The sequence below is a fragment of the Clytia hemisphaerica genome, unplaced genomic scaffold, assembly GCF_902728285.1.
Source record: "Clytia hemisphaerica strain Z4C2 unplaced genomic scaffold, Clytia hemisphaerica genome assembly, whole genome shotgun sequence".
NCBI lineage: Eukaryota > Metazoa > Cnidaria > Hydrozoa > Leptothecata > Clytiidae > Clytia > Clytia hemisphaerica.
The window spans coordinates 191,131-214,648 of NW_027104240.1; the positions used below are offsets into that span (position 1 = coordinate 191,131).

At 36.8% G+C, this 23,518-nt stretch overlaps 3 protein-coding genes across 3 annotated transcripts; all 3 read right to left on the reverse strand.

The window, feature by feature from the left end:
- Nucleotides 1–9,836: 9,836 nt before the first annotated feature.
- Nucleotides 9,837–14,047, reverse strand: LOC136816250 (uncharacterized). Its single transcript, XM_067072580.1, has 3 exons — nucleotides 13,558–14,047; nucleotides 13,144–13,278; nucleotides 9,837–11,801 (listed from the first exon to the last, which is right to left on the reverse strand). Exons 1-3 carry the CDS (start codon nucleotides 13,994–13,996, stop codon nucleotides 11,278–11,280), a joined length of 1,098 nt encoding a protein of 365 aa, XP_066928681.1. The 5' UTR covers nucleotides 13,997–14,047; the 3' UTR covers nucleotides 9,837–11,277.
- Nucleotides 14,048–17,839: 3,792 nt separating this feature from the next.
- On the reverse strand, nucleotides 17,840–20,635 carry LOC136816289 (uncharacterized). The gene is made up of 4 exons (XM_067072618.1): nucleotides 20,559–20,635; nucleotides 19,744–19,839; nucleotides 19,250–19,336; nucleotides 17,840–18,362 (listed from the first exon to the last, which is right to left on the reverse strand). Exons 1-4 carry the CDS (start codon nucleotides 20,628–20,630, stop codon nucleotides 18,270–18,272), a joined length of 348 nt encoding a protein of 115 aa, XP_066928719.1. The 5' UTR covers nucleotides 20,631–20,635; the 3' UTR covers nucleotides 17,840–18,269.
- A 455-nt stretch (nucleotides 20,636–21,090) lies between these two features.
- On the reverse strand, nucleotides 21,091–23,126 carry LOC136816295 (histone-lysine N-methyltransferase trr-like). Its single transcript, XM_067072622.1, has 5 exons — nucleotides 23,115–23,126; nucleotides 22,675–22,837; nucleotides 22,108–22,247; nucleotides 21,680–21,813; nucleotides 21,091–21,370 (listed from the first exon to the last, which is right to left on the reverse strand). The coding sequence occupies exons 1-5, from the start codon at nucleotides 23,124–23,126 to the stop codon at nucleotides 21,091–21,093; spliced, it is 729 nt and encodes a 242-aa protein (XP_066928723.1).
- Between the last annotated feature and the right edge of the window lie 392 nt (nucleotides 23,127–23,518).

Here is a 23,518-nt window from a genome sequence, read left to right on the forward strand (position 1 = left end):
GTATGAGTTATTAAGTTTAATTTTTTATCAATGGAAAGACCTAAAAATTTTATTTCATTTCCTTTTTTTAATCTAGTGTTTCTAACCCATATTGTGATTTTGCTTGTTCCAAAGTTAATGTGCTTGGTTTTATCTAAATTTACTACTAAACCCCACTTGTCAAACCAGTCAAATAAAATTTCTATATATTCATCTAGGTGTGAGTCGTAAACTCTTTTGTACCTTTCCCATGCCCCAAGATCATCTGCAAACTGAGACAGTTTAGTCTTATTGTTGGTAGGTTTAGGAACATCAGAAACAAAAATAGAGAAAAGTATAGGTGAAAGACAGGAGCCTTGAGGGACACCTGCTTTCAAAACAAAAGTAGAAGATTTAAAATCATGATGTTGGATAAAAGCTTTACGATTAGATAGATAACTATGAAGAATATGAAGTAGATATTTTGGTAGACCAAGAGTGTTTAATTTGTAAAGAAGGAGAACAACATCACAACATTCGCCATCTTGATATATTTTGTTATTGCAATTTTGCGGACGTTTCTGGAAACAGTTTGCTGATCAAATCATTGGGTGTCCGGCGAATCAAGTATCCGGATAAAGATAATGGCTACGGAAGCAACAAAGATATTAATCAAGCCGCTGAATGGCGCTAACTACGCCACTTGGAAAGTACAATGTAGAATGGCGTTGATTCGTGAGGGGTTGTGGAATATCGTCAACGAGACGGAAGGAGTTCCAGAACAAAATGTGGACAAGTATCGATTGCGGAAGGATCGCGCACTGGCGACGATCGTGCTATCAATGGAACCTTCGTTATTGTACCTACTGGGGCCGGATCCAGATGACCCGGCAGAGGTATGGAAGAAACTCTCAGATCAATTTCAAAAGAAGTCGTGGGCAAACAAATTGGCTCTACGAAGAAAGCTCTACACTTTACAGCTGAAGGACGGACAATCAATTCAAAAGCATATTAAAACTATAACTGAACTGTTTGATGAGTTGGCTATCGTTGGGGATCCGCTGGATGATGAAAACAAGGTTGTCCATTTACTTGCAAGCCTTCCCAAATCTTACGACATGTTGGTCACCGCACTGGAGGCGAATCCTGAAGTTCCGAAGATTGAAGTCGTCACCGAGCGTTTAATCCACGAGGAGACGAAACAGAAAGAAGGAATTCAGCAAGACGAGAAAGCGATGTCATCGAGACACAGTAACAGACGAGGATCGGGAAAAGGACCACAATGTCATTTTTGTGGAAAACATGGACACTTTAAACGGGACTGCTACAGTTACAAAAAGTCCTTAAAAAGTGACGAACCCAAGAACGATGATTTTAAACCAAAGAAGAAACCGATTATCAAACAGCGAGCTTGTCCAGCAGAGGAGCAATCGGACGATGAGGAAATTGTTGGATTGTATGTAGAGCAAACAAAATCAGAAATAGCTACTGATTGGATCATAGACTCAGGAGCTTCGTGTCACATGAGCTATGATGAGAGGCTATTCAATGAAATCAAAGAGCTTGATGAGCCTCAGGAAATAACTGTAGGAGATGGATTCAAGGTTAAAGCAACTGGTGTTGGGACACTTGATCTATACATGAAGTTACCAAATGGAAAGACAAATCACTGTAGATTGTCAGACGTCCTGTACGTACCGAAGTTATCATATAATCTTTTCAGCGTCTCGAGAACAACGAAAAGAGGGAAGAGAATCGAGTTCGAAGATTCGATTTGTAAGGTGCTTGACAAGGACCGGAAGTTAATCGCTATTGGAATGAAGCGAGGAAATATTTATCATTTGAACTGTGTTCAACAGTCTAAAGGGACTAATGAAGCCGTACTTTGTAAAGCAGAGGACACAAAGGAAGCCGTATGGCATCGACGCTATGGTCACCTTGGAGTAAAAAATTTGGACCGGTTAGCGAAGGATCACCTGGTCGAGGGATTCGATTACGATGTCAAGAAGGAGGAAAAGTTTTGTGAACCATGCGTTAGTGGGAAGCAGCACCGCACACCATTTCCGAAAACAGGAGGAGCACGGGCGGAAGTTTTGCTTGGAGAAATACATTCTGACGTATGCGGAAAGATCGAGGAGAAGTCACTGAGCGGTACAGAATACTTTGTGACCTTCATTGACGATAAAACACGAAACACATGGATGTACACAATGAAACATAAAAGTGAAACTTTTCAAAAGTTTAAAGAATGGAAAGCGATGGTCGAAAAGACAACTGGTTTGAAGATTAAGAGACTTCGAACAGACAATTGAGGTGAGTCAAACGAATTTGAGGAATACCTTAAAGCTGAGGGAATTCAACACAAAACCACGATTGCTAAAACACCGGAGCAGAATGGTGTAGCGGAAAGGATGAATCGGACACTAGTAGAAACTGTGAGAGCTATGTTGGCTGACTCGAAATTGCCAAAACGTTTTTGGGCTGAAGCTTTATCGACAGCAGTGTACCTACGAAACCGAAGTCCAACGAGAGCAGTCCAAGACATGACTCCGTATGAAGCTTGGACAGGAGCTAAACCGAATGTGAGCAACCTCCGAATCTTTGGTTGCAACGCTTATGCACACGTACCAAAAGATGAACGTGCAAAGATTGATCCAAAAACGAAACGCTGTATCTTTCTGGGTTATGGTGAGACGACGAAAGGTTATCGGTTATACGATGAGAAGAAACAAAGAGTATTCTTTAGCAGAGATGTCGTTTTCAACGAGACAGAGGAACCAAACCAAAATAAGTCATCACCGGAGAAAGAGGAAGCAGCAACCGAACCAGCCGTGGATATTAATCCGCACAACGAAATCCTAGACGGCGAAAATGATGATCCAAGACCACGAGATCCACCAAGACCTAGAAGAGAGATCAATCCTCCAAATCGTTATGGAGATTGGGTAGTCCACATCGCGAAACAGGATGACGATCCAAAGTCGATAAGAGAAGCTCTTTCTAGTGAGGAAAAAGAAAAATGGACAGTGGCTATGGAGAAAGAGTTTAATTCACTCGACGAAAATGATGTATGGGATATTGTCGATTTATCCATTGGAAGTAAATGGGTATTTAAACGCAAACGCAAACGAGATGCAGACGGAAACGTAGAGCGCTACAAAGCGAGATTAGTGGCTCAAGGATTTACGCAGAAAAACGGTATCGATTATGACGAGACATTCAGTCCTGTCGTGAGATTCGAATCGATTAGAACAATAATTGCACTAGCTGCAAAATACAAACTTCGTTTGCACCAAATTGACGTAACAACCGCATTTCTTAACGGAACTCTAGAAGAAGACATTTACATGAAACAACCCGAAGGGTTCGAAGTCGAAGGACAAAAACACATGGTTTGCACATTGAAGAAAAGCATTTATGGTCTCAAGCAATCACCACGTTGTTGGAATCAAGCCTTAGATGAGCAACTCAAGAAAATGGGATTCGTACCTTCAATGAACGACCCATGTATTTACACACTCAATACAGGAGGAGAAGTGTTCATTCTAGCCGTTTACGTCGATGATATCATACTCGGAGGAAAATCGACCGAAAGGATTCAACAAATCATCAACGAAATTGCTCAACGATTTGACGTAAAGGACATGGGAGAACTGAAATATTTTCTTGGAGTTAAAATAGTCTACTTAGACGATGGAAGTATTTGGATTGGTCAACCATCGTACATTAAAGCAGTCCTTCACAAGTTCAACATGGAAAATTCAAAATCTGTTGCAACTCCAGTCGAAACAGGGACAAAGCTAATGAAAGCAACAGACAATGACAAGTTATTTGACCAAGAAATGTATCAATCTGCAGTTGGATGTTTGCTCTATCTATCGACAAAGACTCGACCAGATATCGCATTTGCCGTTAGCAACGTCGCAAAGTTTACAGCAAAGCCAACGATTGATCATTGGACCGCCGTCAAAAGAATCATGAGATACCTTAACGGGACTATCTATTGTGGATTACGCTATTACGGTGAAACGCAACTTGTTGGATACTCGGATGCTGATTGGGCTGGAGATCTCAACGATATAAAGTCAACTTCTGGCTACGTTTACAAAATCAGTGGAGCTGCAGTCAGCTGGATGAGTAAGAAACAAACATGTGTAGCGTTATCAACTGCCGAAGCAGAGTACATGGCCTTGTCAATGGCATCTCAAGAAGCAATTTGGCTGAGGCGACTTCTTCACGACCTTAACGAGAAAGTAGATGGACCGATTACTATCTATGAAGACAACCAATCAACGATCTGTATGGCAGAAAATCCGAAATTTCACGGACGTGCGAAACATATCGATATTAAACATCATTACGTCCGTAACCAGGTTCACGAAAAGAACATCGAATTGAAGTATTGTCCGAGTGAGTACATGGTAGCTGACATGTTAACAAAGGGACTGACCCGTGTTCAATTCAACAAACTGAAAGACATGATCGGAATTCACGATCTGACAGACAGCGAGTGAGGAGGAGTGTTGAAATTCAGATGCACATAAATTCACAGACACTCTAGTCTTAAGATCTAGAACATTCATGAAGAACATTCCAGACGATAGGACTGGACCATCAAAGAACTTTACGTACATACTAGAATGTTCCATACTGAACATAGAACATTCTATTTCATTCTATTTAGGTTACCATTTTGTTGTCTAGAACATTCTAGCTATCTTCTAGTTTCTAGACTATTTTTCTAGACCATTCTTTGTAAATAGTATATAAGACTGACTTGTAACTGATTTCATTAGAGTTTGAGTTTACTTGAAAGACTGATCATAACCAACAACTACAATAGTCAACAACATGGAGTTTGTACCGTGACCAAACGTGCCACAATACGAACATTTAGAGTTTTTATCAACTTTGTCAGTCTTATCAGTTTGTGAGGATTGTTTCAAAGTGTCTCTTTTAGATTTTGAGTAGTTACTTCTGATGGCAGCAGCTTGATTGTCTAATAAACGATTCGCTGATCTCTTGCCTGCCTCTTTGGCTTCAACAAAATGAAAGACTTCCTCTAAGGTCATGTCCTGATTTGTATGACCTAAAAGTTCTAATTGAATGTCAGGATCAACAATCCCACGGCACAAAACATCACGTAAAATTTGTTCGGTATAGTCTACTACAATGTTACACTCATCTCCTGGGCAATCGATAACGTATCTGCATACTGCAGCTTGTCCCCGGAGGCGGGCACCGAAAGCACGAATAGATTCATCTTGGTCCTGATGCATGTTGTTTAGAGCGACTCGGGCAACCATAATATTTTCCTCTCGGACGGCAAGTGATTTGATAGCTGCTAAGATGTCGTCCTCTGTCTTTTCGGTTAGTGGTCCGACAGAGGATCTCGTTAAATCTTTACGTAATTGTTCCTCGCAACACTCAAGTAATTGGATGATAATTTCTCTTCCAGCGACACGTGTGGCTTGTTTATACTCATTCCATCGGGTCAGGAAGTACGTCCAGTCTTCAGATGTGCTGGATGATACGATTGTTGGGCGCTTGACTTTCTCCACCTTGGTTGTGCCTTGACCTGCTTGGGCTGGACCGTTATGTGTCGAATTGGCGTGGGCGGTGATAAGGGCTGCAACAATGACTGCCTCTGTGTCTGGGGTGGCATAGTTGCACCCAGGGACGGGGCAGTTAACAGACGGCATATTTAAACCAAAAGTTCCAACATAAATAGATCCAAGATCATTTGAATATACTTTTTGTAAATATTTCAATGTTGGAACTAAAAGATATAAAAGAAATGATAAATCACAAATGTAACGTCTCTAATAGTTCTCTAATCAAGTCCAAATTTTAGCCCTCATTCGCTACCCTGAGTATCAGAGGTTAAGTTTTCAAAGAAAATAGTAACCTCTGAAGACAAATAATAGAAATTTTATCGCGCATGTGTCAATCTAATCACTGTAGAAAAAATCAAAGATGAAGAGCAAATATTACCATATTAATGTCTAGCAGACTGTATCAGTATGCAGTTTACTATTTACGAATTCCCCAGAAACCTCCAAGTGTAGTTGAAATGAGTTTATTTCGAAAGAAATCTTTTACATGATCCCAAATGTATAACAGTAATTACTAAACTTTCAATTATGGAAATGTCACTTTAATTGAATCGAAATAATAGACAGACTTGATGTTATGATTCTCTATCACTGACTCTTTTTACAAAGCATTGATGACTTTTTGTAAGTTGTGTTTTCAACGACGGGAATAAAAATATCGACTATGACGCTCATCCAAGATCTTGGATGGTCGTCATGGTTACTTTTGTCTTCGCTGATTGCGCGATGAATAAAATCTCGATTCGTCGGCACAGCGTAAATATATGATTTTGAGCTGTGCTTTTCACGGTACTCATTCGCGGACTTAAAACTAACAAAGCGCATGGTTGGGATGACATCTCTATACAGATGATTAAGATCTGTGACGAATCCTAGGTTAAACATCTTATGAAGATCTATCAATATTCTTTAGATTCATGCATTTTTCCATCAAACTGGAAAAAGGCTAATGTTGTTCCTATATTCAAAAATAAAGGGGACAAGAGTGTAGTGAAAAACTATAGACCAGTGTCTCTCCTGCCTATTTTTGGAAAAATCTTTGAAAAGTGTATCTTTGACTCCGTCTACACCTATTTCGAAAACAACAATCTTTTCACAAATTCCAAGTCTGGCTTCGGCAAGGGTGTTCATGTGTGTCTCAGCTGTTATCCATAACACACAACATTCTGCATGGTTTTGATGTTGATCCACCTCTAGACACTCGTGGAGTATTCCTTGATATTTCCAAAGCTTTTGACAGAGTTTGGCACGATGGTTTGTTATTCAAACTCAAGTCATATGGTGTTTTTGGCCCCCTTTTTTCATTAATCCAGAATTTTCTTTATGGGAGATCGCAGCGGGTGGTTCTTGATGGTCAGGCTTCTGATTGGACAGAAATCTTGGCCGGTGTACTCCAGGGATCTATTCTCGGACCCCTCTTTTTTTTTATTTACATTAACGACCTCCCTGAGGGAATCCTTTCCATAATCAAAATTTTTGCTGATGACTCGTCCCTGTTTTCACTCATCCTAGATCATATTCGCTGTTCTCAAGAGTTGAACAGTGACATGCAGAAGATATGTGAGTGGGCTCATCAATGGAAAATGTCCTTCAACCCTGATCCTTCTAAACAGGCAGTTGAAGTGTACTTTACCAGGAGGCTAAATCCACCTGACCCCCCAGAAATTATTGACAATAATGCAGCCATTGCAGTTCAGGATCATCAAAAACATCTTGGTCTCATACTCGATCAAAAGCTGGCCTTTGACCGTCACCTTGACGAAAAATAAAAAAGGCTAATCAAGGTATTGGTCTTATTCGCAGACTTCGCAAGTTTCTACCCAGGGATTCTCTTGTCACTATATACAAAACCTATGTTAGACCACACTTAGATTATGGAGATACCCGGGGGGGGGTACTAGGGTTGGTGAATGAGGGGTATGTGCGGACGGGACCTCCAAAAACCGACCCTTAGAGAGACCAAATTTTAGTGAAAAAGTGACCCTTAGAGAGACTTTTTCGAAAAACTTTCTCTGATTTTCAAAAATTTCCTACCCTTAGTGAGACTTTCTTGTAAATTTTTCTCTCAAAATCAAATTTTTTTTCTAAAAATCGTGATTTTTCCCACCCTTAGAGAGACTACTTTGAAATTTCCTGATTTTTGTAACCCTTAGAGAGACTTTGAAAGGTGAAAAACCCGACCCTTACCGTCCGCACATACCCAGCACCTATTTTTGCCTAAGTACCCCCCCCCCCCCGGGTGGAGATATCGTATATGATCGTCCTGGTAATTCCTCATTCTCTGAAAAACTCGAGTCTGTTCAATATGATGCTTGTCTTGCAATAACTGGATGCTTCAGAGGAACATCCAGAGAAAAAATCTACCTTGAGCTAGGATTTGAAAGTCTGGCAAACAGGCGGTTAACTAGAAGACTCGTATTTTTTTATAAAATAATCAATGGCTTTGCTCCTGCTTATCTTACGAATATTCTGAAGAGCGCGATGCAGGGCGAAGGATAAAACCACCACTCGAGGCACCTTTTTGTAGAACCGAGCGCTATCGTGCCTCTTTCTTTCCTTTTTGCATAAATGAATGGAATAACCTCGGAGATCATATACGGAATCTTCCAACTATTAAGTCCTTTAAGCAAGCAATTCTCCAATTGTGACAACAAGGGCGTGGTTCTCTTTAACCGATTAAGGGTTGGTTTCAGTCATCTTCGTGAGCATAAGTTCAGGCACAATTTTGCTGACACAGTCGACCATTTTTGCAACTGTCGACAAAATTCAGTCGAAACAATACAGCACTTTTTGGTGCATTGCTCTGATTACTCTAACGACAGACTTGTTATGTTTGACAGCCTTCTTCAACTTGACATAACTTTGTTTCCATTTAATCCCAGAACATTGTGTAGAATACTTCTTTATGGTGACCCCGAATTTAGCGTTGTCCAAAATCATGATATATTGAGCATAACGATAAAATTCATCTGCGACACTGGACGTTTTGGGGGACCGTTAATTCTAGTCTTATGCTCCAAGTGCTCTCCTAGCTCTTTTTGTTTATTTTTCTTTTTGTTATCAGTATTTTCTGTAGTTAGTTTTTGTTGTTTTTTTCTTTTTATATATATTTTCATTTCTTAGTCATTATTGCTCATTTTGTAAGTTCCTTCCTCCTGGCGGTATGATCTGGTGGTCCTTTTGCGGGAGGATAGGAACCTTTAGATTTGTACTATTTGTTTGTTACTATACTATAGATTAAAAAAAAAAAATCCTAACTAATAAATATTCAGGCTATCCCTGTGCTACCCGGGGGGGGGGGGCACTCAAGGTAAATGACCTACCAGACGTTCGCCCCTTAAGGGTAGGTTTTTCATAGTTCAGCTAGTGCACTGTAAGCGTAGGAAATTACAAAACTGCACTGAACTACACTGTAAGGGTAGGAAATTGTGATAAAAGGCCAATTTTTTGGTAAAATTGGCACAAAATTGGTCAATTTTGGAGGAAAAATTCCACATTTTTTTGGAAAATTGCAAAAATTTTCGCCCTTACGGCCGAGAAATTTTGAAAAAGTGCACTGTAAGGGTATGATATTTCATGGAAATTGACTGCACTGTAAGGGTCCGATTTTAGAAGACAAATTTTGGGCCGAACGTATGGTCGTTTTCAGATCGAGTGCCCCCCCCATCAAGTACTATCCCTGTCCGTCTAACCACACGAATTTATTGGACTATGCTTGACTTGCCCTTCCCCCGGATGGTCGAGTCTGACTTCCCGTTTGCCGTTTGGGTGGGCAGTTTCAAAAGGAATTTGATAATTGATTAGGCAAGACTAGGAAGGTACTGACTAAACAATAAGGAACACAAAACTTCAAAATTATAGATTTGCGAAAATTTAGACGATGTTATCGTCCGCTACAGTGATTGATAGTAAAGGCGGGGAAATATGGCCGTTTGGCGTTAAGCCGGTGTACGGAAAAAAAAATCGGCGGGAGAGTTTCGAAAAAAGATTGGCAAACTCTACCGACTGTAAACTCTTTTTGGAAAAAAACTTGATTTGCGAATTTTCTTAGGCTTCGGGCTTATTTCTTAGAATTTAGATAATGATTTGTCTTAGACTATAGCATAGTCTAGCGAAAATTGCGATTACCACCAAAATTGATTACCGCCAAAATTAGGAGCAGTATCTATGCTTGTAAAATACTGTCTCGTTTTAATGCATTTGAAAAGCTTCACATAGATCTTCTGATGTTGAATGAATAAAATTGATTAAAACAATCACCTCTGAACAAAAGCAAAACTTTATTTTACACCAAAGATCATTTGATTAGATAAAATGAAGAGTTTATAGTTTATAAGATACGATCAGTAGTTCATATAGCACTACAATGATCAGTGAACCATGCCATAAAGACGGCATAATATCGAATCATCCGTGATAAATACCAGGTACCATTCAACAAAAGAATATTGTATTCTTTTTCAAAAAATGTTTAATTCCTTTTACTCATGTCTAAATCCAGCGAAACAAAGTCAAAGGAAGTACCTTAAGAGAAAAAATTTTGGCAGAAAGAAATTTCGGTAAATTTGGCAAATTTCTCAAAAATTCGTCAAATTCGCCAAAATTTCCTCCCGCCAAATTTAGATTTATAGGCTATTCGCCAAAATTTAATTCTGCTCAATTTAAATTTCTTTCACAGTTTCTCCTAAAAAACCCTTTTTTCATTCTTTTTAAGCTAAAATATTCAACAAAAAATGGGTCGTTCGCCAAAATTAATTCTCGCAAAATTTAGAATTTTTATTGAATCGCCAAAATAAATTCCGCCAAATTGCATCAATATGGAAAATGGGCTCATTCGCCAAAATTTTTCCCACCAAAATTTCTTCTCTTAACCCTTTTTTTATCAGGGGGGGGGGGGTGTTTTCCACCAAGCTGGCACTCTTTTGCTAATAGCTCACTGAAAAAAAATTTTAACATTCTGAAAGTTTTTGACTTTTAATATAATCATATTAGCAGCATGTATACCAAATTTTACAATTATATACCGACCAGATCAGGTTTTATGTGCAGGCATATCATAAAATCCAGCTAAAACCCTGTAAAATCCCAAAATCTTAAATTTAGCATAACTTTTGATCTAGGCATCCAACTGACTTCAAATTTTGACAGGTTTTAGGTATCAATAATAAATTTTAAAAAATATTTTAAAAATTTTCATAAACTGCTGACGTCATCAAAAATGACGTCATCGTTTTTTGAAAAAATTTACTCATTTTCTGCATGGATTTTAAACGTATTAGTATGTTAAAAACCAGCAAATATGTTAAAGATATTCATTTTGGCTTTTAGAAATTCAAAACAGAATTGAAAAATCTCCATTCGTTCAACTTCAATTGCTATTTTATTGAATAGTACTTTTTCATTGGTCAGTGATAATTGTGAAACCACTGTGATGACGTCATCACCTTTATGATGACGTCATCAACTCAAATTTTTTTCTATGAACTCCTTTTATGGTAGAGAACATTTCTGCCAAATTTCAAGTCCATATCTTTTCTAGATCAAAAGTTATGCAAGGCTGGTGGAAAACACCCCCCCCTTGAGAATACAAAATCCGAAAAAGCCTGATAATAATAGGGTTAAGGTAAATTCTTTACTAATATAAACAGACAATAACCAGACGATTTTCAATAAACTTTTTTGAGTAGATCGTCCATTCCTTCTCCTAGGTTAAAGCCACGTTTTGATACTTGACATCATCCTCTCCTTCGCTCGATCTTCTAATCAACATGTATTCCACACAGCTTAACAAAGCTACCAAAAGAATGGTACCACAAGCTAAACCAGCATAGATTAAAGGTGATCCAATCGATTCTTTCAACTCGCTGTTAATAGCCATTTCCATGACTGCAGGAATACCAATGGCTGTAACTTGTTGGTAGTTTCCCATTATCTGATTGATTAGTGCCATGTTAATCATTCCCCTTGGACTCACACCTCCACTACGACCCATTGTGGAATCGGTTGTATAATGACCACTATATCCTGGGCTTCCATCGTCTCGACGTCGTCTTGAGTTTCCTCCATCTATTCCACCCATACCGCCCATATCTCCTCCATTGAAACCACCCATAATGTTTGGACCTCCACTCGATTGGCGATATTTGAGAAAACGTTTGACTTGATTGTAGCTACTTTTGAATTCGAATTTATTGTGCACAACACCCAAAGCGGATATGATAAAAACACCTAAAGAAAAATAGAGGATATTATCAACATAGGGTGCTTTCATGTAACTTCTAAGATCATTGAAACTGTAGTATGTTAAGGAATTATACGTGATATCATGCCGAGCCTCATATCATTTGAGTGAATTTTCGCAATGTTAAAGATTTCAATTTTTATTCTCAAAGCAATATTTTGTGACGAAGATTCTTATTTCTGACCATTAAATTTATTTCTTACTTATTTCTCTAAAATGAAACCTTTCCCCTATCCCTTAACCTTTAGAAGCCGCTGTCTTTTTTTGAAAAAGGCCAAAAAGTTCATCATTTTTTTCTGGAAATTTATTCTTTCAAAGGCAATTTCTGGACCAGGACAAACGATTCAGGTATCAACTTTGGTATCGTTGGAAAGCTCTTTCTCTCAGCTACAAAAAATAGCACATTTTTTTTCTCTGAATCTCAAGTGGTCACGAGTTATGACCAAAAGACTGTGTATCGGTAAAATGGCCTTTTCAAAACGTATATATACGTATTCTGGCTTCTAAGGGTTAACATAGACTCTATTGTTTTTCATTTTTCATTTAAAATGCCTTTATCTACTTTCTCTTAGTACCAGTAGTCATTTTGGACTGTTTGGACCAGTTTTAAAGATTTAAAAAATTTTTATTAACCTTTAGAAGCCGCTGTCTTTTTTTGAAAAAGGCCAAAAAGTTCATCATTTTTTTCTGGAAATTTATTCTTTCAAAGGCAATTTCTGGACCAGGACAAACGATTCAGGTATCAACTTTGGTATCGTTGGAAAGCTCTTTCTCTCAGCTACAAAAAATAGCAGATTTTTTTCTCTGAATCTCAAGTGGTCACGAGTTATGACCAAAAGACTGTGTATCGGTAAAATGGCCTTTTCAAAACGTATATATACGTATTCTGGCTTCTAAGGGTTAACATAGACTCTATTGTTTTTCATTTTTCATTTAAAATGCCTTTATCTACTTTCTCTTAGTACCAGTAGTCATTTTGGACTGTTTGGACCAGTTTTAAAGATTTAAAAAATTTTTATTAACCTTTAGAAGCCGCTGTCTTTTTTTGAAAAAGGCCAAAAAGTTCATCATTTTTTTCTGGAAATTTATTCTTTCAAAGGCAATTTCTGGACCAGGACAAACGATTCAGGTATCAACTTTGGTATCGTTGGAAAGCTCTTTCTCTCAGCTACAAAAAATAGCACATTTTTTTTCTCTGAATCTCAAGTGGTCACGAGTTATGACCAAAAGACTGTGTATCGGTAAAATGGCCTTTTCAAAACGTATATATACGTATTCTGGCTTCTAAGGGTTAAAGCGATTTTTTGGAGCAGTATGAAATATACTCACACGCGATGATGCAGCAAATTAAACTTCCAAAGAGGAATTTCGTTGGATATTTGAAAGCTTTCAAAACAACAAAGATCAAGCCAATAACCACAAATAGTAAAGCCAATGCCATACAGATATAAGCAGTTTTCAATGCTGAAAAGAAGTAAAAAAAATTCATGATTTGTACTAATAAAAGCTTTGATTAACAGCTTAAAATTTGGATTTTGAACCGTAATTATCCTAGACGAATGTATCGGAGACTTCTTTTTTAGCAAGAACTGAAGGCTGGAAATATTATATTTGGTCTACGATAATGCAGAGTTGACGTTGTATTACTCTCGCAGTTTAAAAGTTTTATCCTTATGATGCCTCAAATATTTTACAATTCATTCAACCTGATAGAATTGAAAAACATCGACTGATTTTACTGACCTGAAGCTTCATCTTCAAGCATTTGTAGAACCTCCACAAACGGCTTCACAGTGACACCATAATCCCATGGTTCGCCAAAAATGTCGTTCTTAACACACCATGTCATCTCTGGGACAACCAGTTGGACTGGGTTTGACATTCCACTGGCGGTGAGCGTCAAGCAGGTTTTTCGAAGACCAAAATGAGCCATTACATCGATTGTTGAGTCTTCAGGAAGTATACTAAATAGATCCTGATTCTTAGTTACCGATGCTATTTTGCCAGTGATGTTGGATGCCATATCAAATAAAGGACCTAAATGATGCATTTTCATTTTAAGTTCTTCACGCATCCAATCTTGTCTTGAGACAGACATTGTGATGAGAGCTCCAGCAATCACCAATGATGTTAAGATACCATATCGCAATAATGTAAATGTTACAATGTTAGAAGAACCCATTTCTCTGTCCTTGAATTGTTGTTCTTTTGCTCTCTGCTTTTTCCTTTTTTCTCTGTTTTGGAGGAGAAAAGGTTGAAAAATTATTACCCAATTGATAGAAAAATTCTTTCATGCTCATATCTTACCCTTTGATGGCCGAAAGCTTCCAACTTTTTAAACACTGTCTAGCAGAATATTTTTATCAAATCAAATGAAGTACTTTTTCTTAATATGAGGCCTCTACCTATTGCACCAGAGAACCAGAGATTGGTCTCTGCTTTATCAACGTCAACCCATATTTTTTTTCTACAGATCATACTGCTCAGATTTAATATAGAGATAATATATATATAACGTACAAAACCACGGTACAAATAATACACTAACAATAAACTTTCAAAAACAATTCTTGTCTAACACGTTTTTTTATACGAACAAACTATATAAGAACATGAGGCTTCGATGGCCAAAATATTAAGAACAAGTTAAGAACATTTTAAGGCTTTGGGAACCCTAAAATCATCAATTTTCTTGAGAAAATAGACAAGAATACCAAAAATGGTGAAAATAAGAAAATTTTAAGAACATTTTTAGGCTTTTAAAACTAACAAAGCAAAGAGCATCCGAAGGCTTCAAAAAATTTGGATATTTTTTATAAAAAACGTGTATTAGATTTATTTTTACCATCAGTTATAAAATAGATTTTTAAATTATGCAAAAGATTAAATCAAAAATTGAACATTGAATTGACCGACATTATCATCAAAATACAAATTGTAACTTGTTGTATTAACCCTCACCTTAGTCTCCGACTAAATTCATTCGAAAGGAAAGACATTTACAATAACTCCAGAACGAATTCTTTGAAATTTTGATAGGCAAGCATTTTTGTATTAGCAGAAATTTCACCATTAATTCAAAGTGAATAGGTCGAAAAATCTTTCTTAAGAAAGGTGTTACTGACGTCATGAAATATACCTTATTATATAAACCACAATTATAATCAACGAGAGATCAAATCAATTTTCCCCTTTACTTTAAAAAAAATTATCAAAGATTAGCCTCTGAACCATGCTCTGACCAAAACCCTCAACATGACCTTCATAGTCGTTTAATGAGGCTCCCTCCAGCGGTAACTCTGATATACGTAACTTACGAAATCACGCAATTTTTTGTCTTCAATCACGATCACGAAAATAAACAAATGGAAAATCACGCATACCTTTGGAAAAGTCCAAATCACGTATCATGACCTAATAATCTTTAAAATCGCGATCACGTTTTGACCCCTCATCACGCACACGAAGAAAAAATTTCCATATCACGTAATCACGCTGTAAAAAAGTCCCCATCACGAAAACCTTGGGGGCCTCTTTAATTGCAAGGGGAAATATTATTAAAAATATTATCCTGATTCTGTTTCCAACCGAGCAACCATGTGAAGTAACTTGAACTGAGAATTTCAACATAATCTCTGCTTCAACAACCGAGTCTCTTTTTCATGAATAGACTTTTGGCGCGCAGGAAACACTCAAAGAACGCGCTTGTGAATGAAATTTGTTTCTCATATATATATTTCATAAATAGAACAGACTTTTCCATGAAACCATTTTTCCATTTTAAGGTTGTTAATAATTTATTTAGAATTGAAAATAAAAAACTTTTTTTTTAAAGAGGAGAGATAAAACGAGTTTTCAATATACTCCTCCTTGCCCCATCTCTCCTCTTCGAAGTTTCAAATAATATTTTAAATGTTTGTCCCATTATTGGCTTACACGTTTTTTTATAAGAACATCTAAAATCTTTGAAGCCTTCAGATGTTCTTAATTTTTTAGGTTTCAAGCCTTAAAATGCTCTTATTCTTAAACTAACACTTGTTCATAACATTTTAGCCGTCGAAGCCTTATGTTCTTATGTAGTTTGTTCTTATAAAAAAACGTGTAAGACAAGAATTTGTGTATATAATGGTACTCTTTCCCGTTCACTCATCTATCAAATTTCATGGAGGTATTGTTAAACTTACTCTATAGTGCAATAGCTATCGGTACGGCTTCGTACCCACAGATATCTGTAAAGCCCGAAGGGCTAGATAGGCAACTTTAAGCTTTCTTCAGCAAAAAAAAGTGAATATCGGGAAAAATATTGTTGCTATTGTTTTCCAAAACCCGCGAAGCTTCTGATTGGTCCATCGCTGAAATTCTATTGTAATGTCACGTGACTCTGGTAGGAAATCCTTCCAAAGATGAGCTTTACTTTTTGACCAAGGCCGCTTATCTAGCCCTTCGGGCTATACTATATCATTGTTCCTACCTGCAAAAAAGCCACCGGCTAGGAATTATGAAATATCTGTTCTTGAGGTCCCTTTCTCCTGGAAAAAAACCATCTGTTCTGTATCCTGGGCTCTCCTGGATTATATCATCTGTTCTAGGAAAATCTGTTAGAAATATTATGCTCCTGGAAAAATATAACAGCTATTCTCTAAGAAAGTTAAAATGCTCCTAGAAAATTAGACCTTTTAAGAAAATTATGAAGCTTCCTGGAAAAAAAATCTGACATCTGGTTGTGTTTTTCCCAATTTAGCTTCTGGATTTTTTGAATAGATTGCCCGCTGGAAAATTGTATGTGTTTTTCCTTAAAATGTGCTCCTGGATTTTGAGAACAGATGTCTTTAAGGCGACCCCTCGATTTTACCTAGGTGTTTTGAGGAAAGTGTTTCCTAGATTTATCCAAAAGAATTACTCTCCTGGAAAAAAAGTACAGATATTTCAAAAAAATCTGCCAGCAGCTGCTCTGTACCTCGCTCATTGCAAGCACCAGAGGAAAATCATTCACGTCGTGTTGTTTACAGTGATTTTGAACAAAAAAACTATACCTTGTATTTTTGTATTCGCCTCTGGTTCATTTCATAATTATCAGCAGCAAATAACTGGTAGTTTGTTGTTTGTCGGTTATAAATTATTGTCATTTTTTGCTGAAAAATAAAACAGTCAATAAGTAGTTATATCGCCATTCCTGTCACATTATTTTGTTGTAAATGTCCAATCCATCAACAAGATACAATGCCGGACATTTGTAGACAAATGAAATTTCAGTGAAAAATGATGAGAAATAGAGCAAAATGACTCTTCAATGTGTCTGAAAGGGGTTGGAAGTTGAGAAAAACACTTTTCAAGTCGTTGCATTGCTTTTGAATTGCTTTTGAGGGAACCACAAGCAAATAATCAGCGTTTTGATACTGGTGTAAGCCAGTTAATCAAAAGCACCCAGAGCCTGTTGGGAACTTGTTTTTGGTCGATATTGAAGTATTTTGCAAATATTGCAGAAGTCTACAAACCTTTTGTCCAGCATTGTAGTGGTACAGAGGAGGGGGTAGTATTCGAAATCTCAGATATATATAGATGGATGACTCTCGCTAATACGAACACGAACGTGGCATCTCGTTTATTCGAATTACAGAGAGATTATAGAAAGTATACTAAGAGGATTATTTTTTGACGGGGAGCCAGAACAAAATTGAATTATAGAAAGATTCGAATAATATAAGTTCGAATAAGCGAGAGTCTCTGTATGACTACCAAAAGGGTTTGAGACATTTGATATTTGACTGAATGTAAAAATAACTAAACCTCGAAAGTTTAGACTTACATTAGGAAAAATTCCTGAAAAATATTTTAGAAATGATAAACGTACAGTGTACGAAAACTGTTTTTGTCTTAGTAACACCTGGAGGTTTTGTAGTATAACACCCTACCAAGCGTTATAATATCTGAGAATTTAGTACAAACTCCCTGAGTGGTACTAAATTACCATCAAGAAAACTTAACTTGCCAGAACAGGGCTAACTATGTAAGGCATTTCTTAAAGTTAAAGTACAAAGTTCTTCTTTTAAAATCAAAATTATACAAATGTAGTAAATAATATATCAAGTAAAAAATTAAACGCATATTTCGAAAAAAAAGCAAATTTGAAGCGCTAAAGTGTACTCAAACGGTCAGAAAGAACTAATTTAGCAAAAAGACTGATAACAAGGGATGGATAATTGATACCCAGGAAGTTCGTCAAATAAATATTTCTGACAGAGTGAGATCAACCAAATAAACTAATATTAATAAATCAATAATCCATCGAAAAAGGAAAAAAATTCTAAATATCTAATTAAATTCAGATATTTATTATAATAATAATAATTAATAATACTATAGACAAGGTATAAAAAAATTCATTTTGATATGGAATTCAACAAACACAAATAATAATAACAAAGTCAACAGTAAGCTTTCCAGAAGGAAAAATTTTAGTTCATCCATTTACGGCAATTTGTTGAGCCACAAAGACAAGAAATTTTCATGGAGTCATCCTCGAGATCGAATTTGTAATCATACGTCAGCTGAAGAAAATGAAATGATATTTGAAATTTTAGGACGTGTTGGACGAAATGTACAAAGGAGGCCGAAAGTTTAGTCTTGAAGAATCACCACAATCATTTCCAGCCAGTAAAACCTCCCGTCTCAAAGTCCCGGTGGAAGTTTTCCCTCAGTTGGGATGAAAATTTCTATCAAAATCCCAATGGGCTAGGAAATCCAAATCGGGAAGAAATTATATTGTTCCCAGTCGAAAGATTACAGTGAGGATGGTTTTGGAAGTGCAATTCTTTCCGTTGAATTTTTAAGTGGGGATGTAAAAAATCAATTTCCCAGTGGGTTCTTAAGTTGCAGAGTATTTTTTCAAACGGGGACGAAATCTTTGCCAAATTTTCCAGTGGGGCTGGAGTCTCAGAGGGTCTGTTACACAGGGGTGTAGTAAAACCAGAAAAAGTGACGTTACGAATGATCTTCTTTAGCTTATAGACTTAAAAAAATCTCGAATTACCGTGCCAAATATACAGTGTGTCCGGAAAAAATGAAACAGAAATTGTATAAATAAAGATCTTCATTATATGTACGAATTTTTATGAAAAACGTTTTTATCAATATCCATTTAATTACTTGAACAAAAAAGCGAATTCAAAGAAATTCTATCATATTTCAATCATTATCAGCTAGACAAAAATATTGGAGGATTTTATTTCAAGTATGATTTGTTCCGTTTTTTCTGGAAATACTTGGGTGAAATTAAAACAGACCTTTACCGTTCTGAAAAAACAGACTATTTGAAGTTTTATTAGGGACATAAAAGTGGTCTGAAATTGGGTCTAATTTGAAACAACTAAACAGTACAAAACAGTCATGTTTGTAAATTGTTGTGGTTATAAGTTGAATGTTTTCAGACACCTACCTCCTCGCCTTTTTCGATTCTTCGACTTGAAATGATGATGATTCGTTTTCTACCTTCGATTGAAATAATCTCCGCAACACAATTCGGCTGCAAAGAATAAGAATAATTAAGTGGATATCAAACACCTAATAATCGAATAAGAAAACTCAACTCAGCTAAATTTTCCCAGCTATTCATTCCTTACAGTGGGCCAATTTTACCAGTTTTAATCCATACTAAGGATTGAAAGAGTTTGAGCTTTTCACTGAGTATATCATTGTGATTTTCAAATTTCCAAAAAGATTCTTAACCTTTTTTTTTTTCGTTTTACATCTTCAGCTTCAAATTTTAGAAAAAGAGTTTCAAAAAACCATCTTCCCAATGAGATATAACTTTTTGAAGTAACAAGAAAAATGTATGATCGCAAAAATGGCCGTAAATTCCGAGTAAAAGTATTTTATATGTAAGCAAAAAACTAATGTCACTTTTAACACGCGTGTCAAAGTTAGACTTACATCACACGAATGGTTGATATAACGAGCGGGTCCACCAGCCATTGTGGCGTCCACCACCGCATCACGGTCGATACGAAACATGTAGATTCCACGATTCTGAAGAAAGTAAAGAAGATTAAATTTATAAAATGTGTGCTTCTTTCATAGTAAAACTCATTGGTCAGAAAAGAATATTATTCCCACTGGCGGATTTAGGACAATAGAGCAAGTACGTCGAAAACACGTAGAGGAGTGCTACGCTCGTTAAAAGACAATGCAATTACAATTACAAATCTCTTCCTATGATAAGTTCGACATGGTCTAAAACCGCCTATGATCCTTACTGCTAAAGTCCACCATGAAAAATCAGCGATAAGAAGGAGTGAACTGAGACTTAAAAAATAACCTAGTGATCATATCTGTAAGTTTTCATAAAAATTATACTACAGGGTGTCCGGAAAAAAAAGTATCGCGCTCGAACATGATTCTGAGTAGAAGGTTGTTGCGTGTGTTTAACAAAATGTAAGAAAATATATACCAACACAATAATTGTTTTTACAACAGTCATTATGATTAAAAAGAATCATCTTTCTTTAAAATTTTCATGACGTTAAAGTTATTGAGAATTGTTTTTTGTAAAAGTTATTCATAAAAGATGTCTCATGACAATTAATATGACACAGAGAGAAACTTGGATAAACAATTGCAAATTTAGTGAAACACGCGCAAGAACTTTCTTTCTATAGAAGTGGTACTTTTTTGAGGACACCATGTATTTTGAAACTGTATCACATCTTGGATAAAAAGGGACATAAAACATAAATAAAATGTCTTACATGTCTTTCATAGTGTGCTTCTAACCGATTGGCAACTTCGTTTCGAATTAACGATCCAATGTATTCAATCATGAAAGTATTCTAAAAGAAATCAAAGAAGTGGTTATGTTGTATACAAGTAATTTCAAACTTGCAAGATCTTTACAATTCGTTCTACATCCCTCAAAGTTATGTTGTGTGAAAAATTCATTTATTCACCTAAAATACTGTACCGTTTGTTTTCGAGACGGGAAGATGTATAGTTATATGCTTCGTCTAGAGGCTCGCAGATCATATTGGAAAGAAAATGAGTCAAACTAACGTCAATTCTGTGTTGTCATTGTCATTGTTGACATAGAGACATACAGACAATCTTTGTTGTGCAAGAGACCAACATTTTTCTTCGAATTATAGAGACTATTTTATACTACTTTCTAGCTTGGGATCAATATTTTAGTTCAAACTATAGAAAGATTCGGAAGATAGTAGAGGTTCGAATTAGAGAGACTTGACTGTATTAAGTAAGTAAAGATACTGCGTGAGAATTTCAACTTTAGGCTGATTTTATTTTTGAAACACCGAGTATATTGCGGAGTAAACTAACCTCTTCGACATCCTTTTTGACGAACAGGCCGAGACCTTGGATCCTCGAACGACCAAGAATGACAGTGTTACGCCAGTCCTGTCTCATCTTTCGATACTGCCCAGTCTTCGTACCCAGTATTTGTGCGGTGCGTTGAGGGTATGACAACCAGCTGTCGTTGTTAAGGCTGCTGTCAACCGCTGGTGTGGGCGTTAAGCTGTGATCAGACGCTGTGCGCATGGCTAACGGCCTGTGAGAAATGAAATGAGACTTGTTATTGAAGTACCGTTGGCTAAAGGAAACGTATCATTAAGGAACAGGTAACTATCTTAGTCAAGATAGTTTTTACCATATCCTGTACAATTGGTGCCGGGGTAGAAAGAAGTCTTCATGTTTGGATAGATGTGATGTGTCCAGAAAGCGTGAATATTAATGGCTTAACCAAAATGCATGTAGATTTCCTTAATCTTTTTTTCTGAGCCAAAATATTTAAATCTCCAACATTGAACATTGTTAATTTTGCTAGAAAGGATGGAATGAAAAAACACATTCAAAATACCTGATTCGATGTTTGTGAAAACGTTCAGAACGTATACAACCGGACGGGTTCAAAGCAAGTGGGAGTTCTTTGATTAGAATGGGTGTTCGGCCAAAACGAAAGTTGTATTTTTCAATGGTTGGGATGCCAGGTAACTAAAAGTTAAAAAAGCAGGATATCTTTAGTATAGAATAATATTCATCTTGCGCCGGGTTACAATGAGATTGTTTTCGATAGTGCCAGTAGATACATTTTGTGATACGTTAGATTTTAATATTTCGAGTTTGGAAAACAATGGAGTAAAAGTTTTGAAGGTTTTTCTATCATTCGTTTGATGGTGCACTCGAAAAGACCAAAGAGAGATTGGGAGTATCAATGTGTCGAATGGAAAAAAACTGATTATTCCTTTAAAGTACTGCAAAAAAAAGTCATATCATTGTTAAACTTACAGATTCCATCATTCGTTTGATGGTGCACTCGACCAGACCGAAGAGAGATTGTCCATTGATGAACTCTGGGAAGAACTTCAACAAGTTTCCATCCCCTCGCTCTTTTTGAATTGATTTCAGGATTTCTTCTTCCCAAGCGCCTGTTTCAAAAATGAAAGTAAGTTGACAATTTCACTAATGCCCTTCTTGTACAGGACGTTTTAGGATGATGAAGCGAAACCGTTCAATTTGGTCAATTAAAAAATAAGTTTAGGGGTTGAAGATTCACGATTTTAATTTTTTCCAGGTAAACAAATGAGAAAGTCTTATTAGGGGTAAAGCGATGAAGGTTTAAGAAAAGGCTTGGTTTTCATCAACTGACAAAGCTTTTACAAAATAAAGGCTTAAACTGCAAATTCAGAGAAACTTTTCCTTCTGGCTAAAAAAGCCCAATCTTAAAGATATTAGGAGAAGTGACTTAAATATTCCTAGGTGAAAGTAAATTTTCAATTTATAATAAGAAATTTCAGTAAAAGCGCAGGCCGAGAGTAGTTAGATTCATAAAAACAACGGACTGCCTGAACAAACCTTTAGGAGCCGTGTTAGAGAATTCTTTGGGATCGCCAGTCTTTGAATGAACTTTCACTTTGAAATATGGTGTTTCTTTTTCGTCGGTAATCGTACACGTGTAGTAACGCCTCTGTCGAACATTCTCGTAATCCCAAAATAATGAGATCGTTTCAAAACCAATCTAGTAATAAAGAAAAAGGTTTAACAATAACCTCTATCATCCCGAATGCTAACTACCGTCACTATCCCGTACTAGCGATCACAGATCCTTGAAAATCACAAAAACTACAGACCCCTTTTAGTATATTATTAACGATTCCGTGCAAAATACACGGTAGTATGGTGATAGGAAGTTCTGGCTACGGACAATGATGGTCAACTCTTGACTTTGTAGGTTTGTTTGTAAACCCAAAATTGCCAATAAAAACGTAGCGTTTAACCAATCTGCCTGTATAAACCTTTTCGACCATAGCCGCTAGCCGCCAATTGCCACGTGGGCATTTTTTTGTCCGTTTTACCACCCTAAAGTCGTCCCAGTCTTTTTTTCGCGCTTAAAGACAATAGAAAAAAGTGTAAAAAAAGGATTGGATCGAGTTTAGGGTGGTAAATTAAATGATAAAGTGCAAAGCCTGACCGCGCGACTACGGTCAAAAAGGTGTATTGTTGGTATTCAGATGTTATTAGTCGGGTGATAAGGCTCGTCAAATGTAGAAAAGCCTTATGTTTTTGCGCATTGTGATTTTATGATTCCTAGAAGTGCCTTAAAACTTTGGCGCACTGTATAACCCGGACCCGGACCGGACCCTGGACCCCGAGAAAACCAGGACCCCGGACTTTTACGAAAACCCGGACCCCTCTTAAT

Excerpts from the sequence above, each read along its gene's own strand:
- LOC136816295 (XM_067072622.1), bottom strand. Across the intron at positions 21,814-22,107 it reads TCAAACGAATGATGGAATCT|TTACCTGGCATCCCAACCAT; the intron begins GTAAGTTTAACA and ends TTTAACTTTTAG. Across the intron at positions 21,371-21,679 it reads TTTCACAAACATCGAATCAG|GCCGTTAGCCATGCGCACAG; the intron begins GTATTTTGAATG and ends CATTTCTCACAG.
- LOC136816250 (XM_067072580.1), bottom strand. The coding sequence starts at position 13,996 with ATGGGTTCTTCTAACATTGTAACATTTACATTATTGCGATATGGTATC. Across the intron at positions 13,279-13,557 it reads GCTTGAAGATGAAGCTTCAG|CATTGAAAACTGCTTATATC; the intron begins GTCAGTAAAATC and ends ACTTCTTTTCAG. Across the intron at positions 11,802-13,143 it reads AATTTGCTGCATCATCGCGT|GTGTTTTTATCATATCCGCT; the intron begins GTGAGTATATTT and ends ATTTTTCTTTAG.
- LOC136816289 (XM_067072618.1), bottom strand. The coding sequence starts at position 20,630 with ATGATTGAATACATTGGATCGTTAATTCGAAACGAAGTTGCCAATCGG. Across the intron at positions 19,840-20,558 it reads AAGCACACTATGAAAGACAT|AATCGTGGAATCTACATGTT; the intron begins GTAAGACATTTT and ends TACTTTCTTCAG. Across the intron at positions 19,337-19,743 it reads ATATCAACCATTCGTGTGAT|CCGAATTGTGTTGCGGAGAT; the intron begins GTAAGTCTAACT and ends TATTCTTTGCAG.